Raw genomic sequence first — 11725 nt, forward strand, 5'->3', positions numbered from 1 at the left:
TTTTGGCCTCATCAGGATTGAATTTTGGCCGTTTTTGGAGAACGACAGTTGATGATGACGAACCCGGAGCCCAGTTTGCTCTCGATAAAAACTCACACGACAACGTTGATCATTTCTTATTGTCAACTAACTTTGATAACTCATCGCGAAAGCAAAGAAAATGCAAACCTCTCACGGCTGAGGTAAAGAGAACAAGACCCTCTTTCTCTCACGACAACTCCTCCAAGCAGGGAGCAACAGCAATATCAAAAGCAAAGAAAGCGCCGCGCGTACGGCACATGCAGGGCCATATGCGCAACCTACGACAAATTAGCAGCAGCGCTGGTACAACGGAAATGTACAGACGCCGGAAACGTAAAGGTCATGAACCCATGCCGCATGCGACCCCCTGCCGGCGTGGACAGGGTGGCTACAGCTATAAACGGACTCATATCGAGCCAAGAAAGATACGCGACAGATACAACTCAAGCATATAGAAACAAGAAATAATTAGTGCAGCGTAATCTGGCATAATGGCAAATATTGCATAGTAGTGAAGGTGAGTCCTGAACAAGCAGCGTACAAAGCTTGCAACACGGACATGCAATTGTTGCATAGTAGAACAATGCCCGTCACGCACCAAAAGAAGCAGAACTCAGAGCTAAATAGAGGCTCTTCTTATCAATTCTCCCCTTCCTCGATATCTCATATCGAAAGTGTGCCATAACGGAGATCTATGCAATACAAATGGAATCATAGTAGAACTACTACAAATTGTAGTATCACACAGATAACTAAGAATCTAACTCGTGATACACTGAATGGCAATAATGTGTCACTGCGATGACTTCACTTGCATGTGTCGCATACTACAGTTCACAATGTTACTCACTCTGGTGTGGCTTCCAATGGGCACAACCTTGCAATAGGTCGCACAAAGGTCTTCTCACCAACCTTCACCTTCGCTACTCGTACGTGACCGTCTCGGCCTGGATACGTTTCCAGCACTCGTGCCAATGGCCAGTGCCCTCGTGGTGTATCGGGTGACAGAAGTAGCATGACATCACCGACTTGAACTTCACTTTGAGGCTTCTTCCACTTCTGTCTGGCGCTCAGGCTTGGTAGCCACTCCTTGATCCATCTCTCCCAGAAGTGGCGCACCAGTTCTTGTACTCGTCGCCACCGTCGTTGAGGATTGAAGCTCGTGTGGTCGACTGTTGATGGAGCAAACACACCTCCCATCTGGCCGAACAGGAAATGATTGGGTGTGAGTGGCGTCTCATCGAGCGGATGGCTTGACTGATAGGTCAGGGGCCTCGAGTTGATTAGGCTTTCTGCACCAACCAATGCACTTGTCAATTCTTCGTCTGTTGTCTCAGCATTTCCAAGTATGGCGTAGATAGCACGTTTGGCAGCTCGGACCATCACCTCGAACGATCCTCCAAAGTGTGGAGCGGCTGGTGGATTGAACTGCCAATGAATGCCCTGATCGGCGGTCGTCCGTACTATGCAGTCTTGATCCAAAGCATCGTGTAACTCCTGAAGCTCTCTCTGCGCGCCGACAAAGTTGGTTCCATTGTCTGATAACATATGCTGTGGTAGACCACGGCGTCCGACGAATCTGTAGAAGGCATTGAGGAATGAGCTTGTGTCGAGTCCATAGGCAAGCTCCAAATGCACTGCGCGTGTAGCGAGACACGTAAACAGACATAGATAGCGCTTCTGCCTCTTTCTGCCACGCCCTTGGACCGTGGTAAATGGACCGGCAAAATCTACTCCGGTTCTTGCGAAAGCTCGGAAGGATGGTGTGATCCTGGTGCGTGGAAGTGGAGCCATTATCTGATGTGCAGGCTTGGCCTTCAGCAGCTTGCATCTCGGACACTTCCGTTCCATCTCACGAATTGCTTCCCTGGCGGCATTGATCCAGAATCGCGCACTGATATTAGCGAGGATGTGGTTAGTGCCTCCCACATGCTGAGCTAACTCATGATAGTGCCGAATGATGAGCTGGGTGACGGGATGATGACGCGGTAAGATGATTGGGTGCACTGTATCCTCTGGCAGGTACTCTGCATATGCCAGTCTTCCTTGACAGCGCAGTACACCGTTGTCGTCGATCATTGGGTTCATGGGGCTTAATTCGCTTCTTGCCGACACCACTTTTCTCTGGCCGAGCACCTTGATCTCGTCCGAGAAGGCATCATGTTGGGCCATCTTCAAAACCTCGGTCTCTGCATCACTGATCTCTGCTGATGAGAGCGGACCTGTCATTCTGTCGGACTTGATTGTACGACAATTGGTCACGAAGCGTCTCACTAACGCCCTTGCGCGGAGTAGTCGGCTCCATGATCCGAAACGCTCGGGGTCAAGCCGCCATTGCTGCTGTTGCTGGTTGCTAGGACCTGTCGTCTTGTCATTGTCGGCCGCTGTCTGAAACAGGCTTGTAATTGCGTTGGTCTGCTGTTGTTCTTTCTTCTCTTCCTTGCGCATCGTCTCGACATTGACCTTGGTCTCCACCCGCTGTGGCCAAGTTGTAGCATCCTGTAGTAGATATGATGGACCATTCCACCACATGCTGTCATCTACTTGTTGCACTGAACACCCTCGTGATATCTTGTTGGCTGGGTTTTGCTCGGTTGGTACATGATGCCATTGCGCTGGTTCCGAGAACCCTTGTATTTCGCTGACTCGGTTGGCCACGAACGTTTTATACCTCTTGCTTTGGCCACGGATCCAATACAGGACGTTCATGCTATCCGTCCAGAACACCAGGGCTGACTTCAGTAGTGCCAATGCGTTGGCGATCTGCCTAGCCAGCTGTGTCGCAATCACTGCTGCTTGTAACTCCAGGCGCGGGATGCTAGTTGTTGACAGAGGGGCTACTCTCGATTTCGCTGCAATCAATCGTGACGTTACTTCTTCTGTACTGCCCTGCACTCGGTAGTAGGCAACTGCTCCATACGCCTTTTCTGAAGCGTCAGCGAAGATGTGGCATTGGACGTTTGAAGCTACTGGCTGATCCGGTGGCTGGAGACACCGCGGAATGGCGACTGATGCAAGCAGTGGGAGTTCTTCAAACCACTGCCGGACAGCTTGGCACAGCTGCGGGTCCAATGGATCATCCCAAGCGACACCGTCTGCCCACATATCTTGCAGCAACATCTTGGCTCGGATTGTCAGAGGAGCCAGAAGACCCAAGGGATCGAATATTGTCGCCACTCGTTTCAGCACATTCCGCTTTGTGAACTGAAATGTTTCCGGTAGCGGTGAGAGCTTGAATGAGAAGGCGTCACTAGTTGCATCGTATTGCACTCCTAGCGTCTTCACTGAGGGCAAATCACTTTTACTGAGGTCGACTTGCAGTGCTCGGTCTGTTGCTGGTATCTGCTCTAGTACTTCCTTTGAATTGGAGATCCACTTGCGAGCAACCATTCCAGTGTCACTCCACAGATCTGAAAGTTGTCGATAGAGGCTGATTGCATCTGCAACTGATGGTGCTGAATCCAGACTGTCATCCATGTATGTCGACTGAAGGACGGTCTCAGCTGCTTGCGGCCATTTGCTACTGTTTGCCTTAGCGTGCTCCTGGGTGACCAGCTGTGCGAGGAATGGTGAGCAATTGACACCGAACACGACTCTGGTGAATTCATACTCGTCTGGTTCATTGTCCCGCCCTGGGTCACTGCGCCACAGAAATCGGTGGTACGGACGATCCTCTTCAGCAAGATGAATTTGGAGATACATCTCACTGATATCACAGGCCACTGCGATCGGATTCTTGCGGAAGCGAAGTAGTACTTTCGCTAGATCCTGTTGCAGCTTAGGACCCTGATGTATCGTATCGTTCAGCGAGACTCCATTAAGGCGAGCAGATGCATCAAACACGATACGCACCTTGGTAGTACTCTTGTCCGGTCTGAGTACTGGGAAGTGTGGTAGCAGCCATTTGGATGGTGGAGGGGGCTCGCCTGGTAAGACTAGTCGAACGTACCCTTTTTCCACATACTGTTGAATGATTTTGTCGTATGATGCTGCTACATCTGGTTGCTTTGCTAAACGCCGTTCGGTACTACGGAGTCGCTGCATTGCCATCTCTTGGTTGTTGGGCAGTTGTGGGCCGTCTTTACGCCACGGCACACTTACTTGATGTCTCTGGTCGTTCTTCACCATTGATTTGACAGTTGCATCCACGATGGTCTGATCATCTGGACTGAATGCGGTTTCCAAATCCGAGTCGGTCTTTTCGAGCTCCCAGAACCGTCGGAGGAGAGTGTCGGCTTCCATTTCGTGCCTGTCACCTGCGTACAGAGTGATGGCGGTATGTGCATGTGACGTTGTTGCCGTTGGTCCGACACAAGTCCAGCCCAGTGGTGTTAGACGGGCAATCGGCTCACCTGGTTGCCCACGAATGTCCCTCAGCGATTCGTGCAGGTTAGCATGATCATTTCCAATGAGGAGATCCACGCCTCGATTGTCATTAATGGCTGGAAACTGGATGCCCTTCAAGTGTTTCCATTTTGGACCATGTTGACGCCAGTCAATTGCGGGGAGGTCTCCCACAACTCGTCGCGTTGTTCTTGCTTCTATTCGAGCTGTCTCACGTCCGTCCAGGCCAGAGATGTTCACAGAGACAGGAGTAGTGGAGAATGTTTCCTGCCGTCCATTGAGCGTGCTGATTGTCACCTTCTCAGTATGACCCTGTAACCCTAATTCAGCGGCTACATCAGCATTTATATATGACATCGTACTCCCGTCGTCGAGAATAGCATTCACAACCACTTGTCTGTTGGCGTTGCGTAGTATCACTGGAACAGTTCTCAAGGACACTGGTGTAGTTGTGGTACTTGGTTTGTTGCACTCCCCTTCCCTGACAGACAATGCCGTTCCATGCACCTTGTTGTCTGCCTTGCTAGAGGCCTTGTCGCTGCTCGGTGAGGACTTGCTGGTGTGGTTACTACGTGGCTTGCTGCTATCTGCTAGAGCAGCTGTCTGATTGACACTAACAGCATTACAAGAGCCTTGTCTGTTGGAGTCGTGCAAGGTCCGATGATGGGTGTCCTTGCAACCGTCAATGCCGCAGGTGTACGTCTTTGAGCATTCCTTGCCAGTGTGGCCATATGACAAGCATCTGAAACAGACATTGGCTTGCTTTGCTACTTGCCACCGTTTTCCGACACTGTAGAACTTGAACTCCGCACACTTCCACAGTGGATGCAGTCCATTACATGCCGGGCAATCTCGGTTGGCTGGTATACCAGCATTCGCGAATGTACGCGCCGTATTCTTGAACATTGGTGGTGTCCGGCTGGTGAACTGTCGTCTATGCACACTGGCTGATTGAGCTGGCTGTGACTGAGCTGCCGCGTTGCCACTGAATCCGCTCACGGTTTCTGACGCTACTACCAAGAACTCTGCCTCCAGGTTCACCCACTCGAGAAGTACTTCAACTGTCTCTGGCTGAGATTTATCATGTCGCCACCGGTGGTATTGGGCGAGGTTACGTTCGTCTAGCTTCCTCAACAGACTGAGGTAGAATGTGCCATGGCCCAATTCCATGGCTCGACCTGAATCTTTCATGTTGACTACGGCCACGGCAAGCAGCTCGGCAAAGTGCTCCATCTCTTTCGGTCGGTTGGCTCTCACTACGGACATACTATCGATCTGTTCAATATGTAGAGCCACACGGCGACGCTCACCGCCATACTTGCGCTCTAGCAACTTCTTAGCTGCGTCATAGGCTGATGGTGAGTAGCCAAATCGCTCGATGGCTGTCAGTGCGTCTCCTGCCAAATACTGCCTCAATTGCAACAGCTTGTACTGAGGGGTGGCGGGTGCACTATCTACACATGCCATGAAAGCTTCTCGGAATGACTCATACGTACGTTTGTCACCGCTGAATATTGGTATGCCAACTCGTTGTAGCTGCTTCCATGGCTCTGCACGAGCCTGGTTTTGTTGCATTTGAGGTAGCCCTGTTGCATACATTTGATTTCCAATATTGGATGGTGTTGCATAAACCATTGGCTGTTGCATGTACCCGGAAGACATCTGTGGTTGGTGAGTATGCCCATATACATTAGTTCCCGTAGAAGCCATTGACATTGTGCTCACAGGCGGTGCCTGCCACTGGATACCTGACTGGGGCATCTGTGGTTGGTGAGTAGGTCCATATACATTAGTACCTGTAGACATTGGATGCTTTCTGAAAGAGTGTGGATTAGCCTGTGTACCAACACTGTACTTAGTATTCATTGCAGTATTCACACTATGCGTACTGGTTGAGGATACAGAATTGCTTGGCAGAACATTGCTACTGCCCAAGGGTAATGTAGGACCAGTAACCTTACAACTACTACTAGATGTACTGCCTGAGGTAGTTGTGTTTGCAGTAGCAGGCCTAGCAAGAACACTCACACCATCATTGACACTTACTGTGGTACTTGTCATGGTCACTGTTGCAGAACCATCTGTATACTGGCCAATGTTAGACTGGACAGCGCTGGTGACCTCTGGCCTGTCTGGGATGGTACCACCAGTAGTACCAGTAGCTGTTGAAATTGAGTGCCCTGTTACTGCTGCGCGGTCATCAGTGTCAAAAGGTAGTTGTTGATCAGTTGCATTTGTTGCATCTCCCCTGGCGGACCTGTTCACGTCTCGTTGTTGTAGCGATCTGGCCAGCAATCCCGGTTGTGACTCAAACCCAAGTGGTCCTGCGGACAGTTCATTGCCGTAAACATGTCCTGGCCACCAACCACCGACTTCTCTGGCTTCATCGCGGCACTGTTGATCCGAATTACCGGTATACTGCTGCGTTTCAGCTGAGGCGACTGGCACGCCGTGAGTTGTTCTTACAATTTCAAACGCCAAGTCCGTCGCTTCGTCAAATTGCCTCTGGAGTACTTCTAGCTCACTAATCATCTTATCCTTCTCTCTCGCATTACTCTCTGCTTCGTATAAACCAGCTAGATCTGTGATCGTCCCTTCCGCTCTCTCATATGCTCTTTCGAGCTCGTTCATTTCTCTTTCGGCATCGAAGTAGCTCTCATCGTCCGTACATCGCATCTGCACTCGCTGGGCTTTTACAATCAGCCCTCGTCGGATGTTCGTGAATTGCTTCTTGTCCTGCGTTTTCCTGGCTCGGAGTGCACAGATGCTCGATCCTGCTTCACCGGCATCACCCGACCCACCTTGCGTTGGTGGCGCATCGGATGTCTGCTCAGCGTCTTGATCTCGGCAGCTCCCTGTGCTTGCAGTATCGTCTGCAACTACCTCCGACGGTTGAGCCTCGCTCCTGGAGTCCTGCGGTTCGTTGGAGCCTTGTTGCTCCATCTCAACTAATCGTGAATCACTCTAGTAAAAACCATCCTCTGCTACCAATTTGATGATGACGAACCCGGAGCCCAGTTTGCTCTCGATAAAAACTCACACGACAACGTTGATCATTTCTTATTGTCAACTAACTTTGATAACTCATCGCGAAAGCAAAGAAAATGCAAACCTCTCACGGCTGAGGTAAAGAGAACAAGACCCTCTTTCTCTCACGACAACTCCTCCAAGCAGGGAGCAACAGCAATATCAAAAGCAAAGAAAGCGCCGCGCGTACGGCACATGCAGGGCCATATGCGCAACCTACGACAAATTAGCAGCAGCGCTGGTACAACGGAAATGTACAGACGCCGGAAACGTAAAGGTCATGAACCCATGCCGCATGCGACCCCCTGCCGGCGTGGACAGGGTGGCTACAGCTATAAACGGACTCATATCGAGCCAAGAAAGATACGCGACAGATACAACCAAGACTACATGAAAACCAGAGTGTGCAGCTCGGATGGGTTGCTGTCACGGCGAAATTCCGTGATTACATCATTTTAGTGATGTAGTGCGTACAAGCAGGATTCAAGCAGGTCTCTTTCTGCACAACTGCAGCTCAGTTGTACGCACTACGCCATTTCCCGCCTCAGATCTGGGCCAAATATGATGTAATCACGGAATTTCGCCGTGACAGACACCCATAGCAGAAAAGGCCCCAAGCTGCACACTCTGGTTTTCATGTACTCTTGATACAACTCAAGCATATAGAAACAAGAAATAATTAGTGCACTGCAAGTGCCAGCGTAATCTGGCATAATGGCAAATATTGCATAGTAGTGAAGGTGAGTCCTGAACAAGCAGCGTACAAAGCTTGCAACACGGACATGCAATTGTTGCATAGTAGAACAATGCCCGTCACGCACCAAAAGAAGCAGAACTCAGAGCTAAATAGAGGCTCTTCTTATCAACAGTGCTTTAAGCGGGATTCACAGAAGCTTTTTTGCGATGCGACACGCGATGCGACGCGATCTGCGATGGATGCGTGTGATGCGAACTCGCGAAATACCATTCACAGAAGAAGTCAGCGATGCGACAAAGTTTTGCTGATTTGGGTACGTCACCATGATATTCGCGCGGTTTGACACAACTTGTAAAAATTTATTATTATTATTATTATTGATACGAGTTAAGAGTAACTCTCCATCACTGTAACATGATACTTTATACAGTCAGAAAGTGCAATAACTAGGCACAAAACTGACAGAGTACTGAAACATTCGACGTCCTGACACCTAGCTTCAACACATCTCCGTAGCGCTAACCGACAGCCTTCCAACTTGGAAGGTTCAGAGTTATGGAAAGACCAAAGAGGGGAAGGCAAGCGCAACGAAAACGAGCAAAAGCTACAGTCCCAACGGAACAACGAATGTCGATTGTTACTGGACGATGACGAGACCAGTACGATATTTGACAAAGCGGTCTAACTACAATTCGAAGCAGCAAAGCAGCACACCACCCAACTTGGGTGGGTCATAAATATCAAAGATAAGTAAAGAAAGGGAAGCTTTGCGAAAACGAATTGTACAAGCCGAAAGCCAAACTCCTACAGTACTCCTCATGCATGACATTGTGATGGACTAGTTGACTACAAAACAAGTTGTTTCACACGACGTACGTTTCGCCGTATGGTTCGTGACGGCTCATCAGGTGTGCAATATGAAACTCGGATGTTGAGCCATAAATAAATGTAGAAGAGAAAAGGACATATGGATACGAGTTAAGAGTAACTCTCCATCACTGTAACATGATACTTTATACAGTCAGAAAGTGCAATAACTAGGCACAAAACTGACAGAGTACTGAAACATTCGACGTCCTGACACCTAGCTTCAACACATCTCCGTAGCGCTAACCGACAGCCTTCCAACTTGGAAGGTTCAGAGTTATGGAAAGACCAAAGAGGGGAAGGCAAGCGCAACGAAAACGAGCAAAAGCTACAGTCCCAACGGAACAACGAATGTCGATTGTTACTGGACGATGACGAGACCAGTACGATATTTGACAAAGCGGTCTAACTACAATTCGAAGCAGCAAAGCAGCACACCACCCAACTTGGGTGGTGTGCTGCTTTGCTGCTTCGAATTGTAGTTAGACCGCTTTGTCAAATATCGTACTGGTCTCGTCATCGTCCAGTAACAATCGACATTCGTTGTTCCGTTGGGACTGTAGCTTTTGCTCGTTTTCGTTGCGCTTGCCTTCCCCTCTTTGGTCTTTCCATAACTCTGAACCTTCCAAGTTGGAAGGCTGTCGGTTAGCGCTACGGAGATGTGTTGAAGCTAGGTGTCAGGACGTCGAATGTTTCAGTACTCTGTCAGTTTTGTGCCTAGTTATTGCACTTTCTGACTGTATAAAGTATCATGTTACAGTGATGGAGAGTTACTCTTAACTCGTATCCATATGTCCTTTTCTCTTCTACATTTATTTATGGCTCAACATCCGAGTTTCATATTGCACACCTGATGAGCCGTCACGAACCATACGGCGAAACGTACGTCGTGTGAAACAACTTGTTTTGTAGTCAACTAGTCCATCACAATGTCATGCATGAGGAGTACTGTAGGAGTTTGGCTTTCGGCTTGTACAATTCGTTTTCGCAAAGCTTCCCTTTCTTTACTTATCTTTGATATTTATGACCCACCCAAGTTGGGTGGTGTGCTGCTTTGCTGCTTCGAATTGTAGTTAGACCGCTTTGTCAAATATCGTACTGGTCTCGTCATCGTCCAGTAACAATCGACATTCGTTGTTCCGTTGGGACTGTAGCTTTTGCTCGTTTTCGTTGCGCTTGCCTTCCCCTCTTTGGTCTTTCCATAACTCTGAACCTTCCAAGTTGGAAGGCTGTCGGTTAGCGCTACGGAGATGTGTTGAAGCTAGGTGTCAGGACGTCGAATGTTTCAGTACTCTGTCAGTTTTGTGCCTAGTTATTGCACTTTCTGACTGTATAAAGTATCATGTTACAGTGATGGAGAGTTACTCTTAACTCGTATCCATATGTCCTTTTCTCTTCTACATTTATTTATGGCTCAACATCCGAGTTTCATATTGCACACCTGATGAGCCGTCACGAACCATACGGCGAAACGTACGTCGTGTGAAACAACTTGTTTTGTAGTCAACTAGTCCATCATTATTATTATTATTATTTATTAAATTTTTAATAGGGCATTCCCACAGGCCTAAGGCCTTCTTACGGGGTACCCTATATGTTTTTGTATAGATGAGCGGAAGTCTGATAGCGTGGAGCAAATACGAACAGAAGCAGGGAGCGAATTCCAGCGATCTGCACCTAAGAAGCTTAATGCGTACAAGCCATAGCGGTTATTAGCCGGGGGAAGAGCAAGAGACAGAGTAACCTGCGAGCGGGTGATTGACGCTGTGTGTGTGGCATTGACTCTAGTCACAAAACAGTCTGTTAAGAGCGGGCTGCACACCTTATGTAATGATCTGTAAATAAGTACGAACAATTTGAATCTCAAACGTAAGGAGATAGAAGCTAGGTGGTATCTGGCTAGAATAGTAGAAATGTCACAGAACCTTGGATAACCAAAAACAGTTCTAACTGCACGGTTGCTGAGGCAAGTCAAGCGATCTTGTTGCCCAGCCTGCAGACTGTGATAAAAAGCATTGGAACCGTACTCCAGTTGAGCCTGTATGAACGCGCAGTAGAAGGTTCTCTTTGCATCAATTGTTAGACGGTCACGGATTCTACGAAACACAGCTAGCTTGTCGCCTACCTTTCGCTCAAGGGCACTGATGTGGTCAGCGAATGTCAGGTGCTGGTCAAAGGTCATACCAAGGTACTTGACGGTGGTCGCTGGTGGAATTAAGACATTGTCAATGGTTAGTCGGAGGGAGGAGCATACTTTTTTCGATCTGGAGTGGAACACAATGAACTGGGTCTTGCTGGCATTCAGGATTAGTCCTCGTTCACTGAGGAAGTCCCTGATACGACACACATCTCGGGCCAGTTCTTCGGTAGTTTGTTGTAGGTTGCGGCCTGCTAGGTACAGGGCGACATCGTCAGCGTACTGGCGCACCATGCTGGAAGATGCTGCCGAGGGCAATTTGCGTACAGATAGGTTAAAGAGCACAGGTCCGAGGGTGGATCCCTGAGGAACTCCCCTGTGAGCTTCGTACAGTTCACCTCTGGACGTACGTGTTACCACTCGCTGCCGCCTGCCTCGTAGGTAGCTCGCAAACCATTGCAGGGCGCTATCTCCGACGCCGATCTCAAAAAGCTCCTGCAGGAGCATGTTGTGATTGACCGTGTCAAATGCTTTCGACATATCAAGAAACGCTGCCACCACAAATTTACCGGCATCCAGACTTTGCTGCCAGTCATTCGCCACCAAGGCTAGCAAGTCATCGCAGGAGTGTT

General features: G+C 49.0%; 1 protein-coding gene across 1 annotated transcript; it reads right to left on the reverse strand.

Annotated features, from left to right (window-relative positions):
• Positions 1-867: 867 nt before the first annotated feature.
• LOC135823588 (uncharacterized) lies at positions 868-7308 on the reverse strand. The gene has a single exon (XM_065336432.1). It carries the CDS (start codon positions 7306-7308, stop codon positions 868-870), a length of 6441 nt encoding a protein of 2146 aa, XP_065192504.1.
• Positions 7309-11725: the final 4417 nt, after the last annotated feature.

Source organism: Sycon ciliatum, chromosome 8, assembly GCF_964019385.1.
Source record: "Sycon ciliatum chromosome 8, ocSycCili1.1, whole genome shotgun sequence".
In the NCBI taxonomy this organism is placed as follows: Eukaryota; Metazoa; Porifera; class Calcarea; order Leucosolenida; family Sycettidae; genus Sycon; species Sycon ciliatum.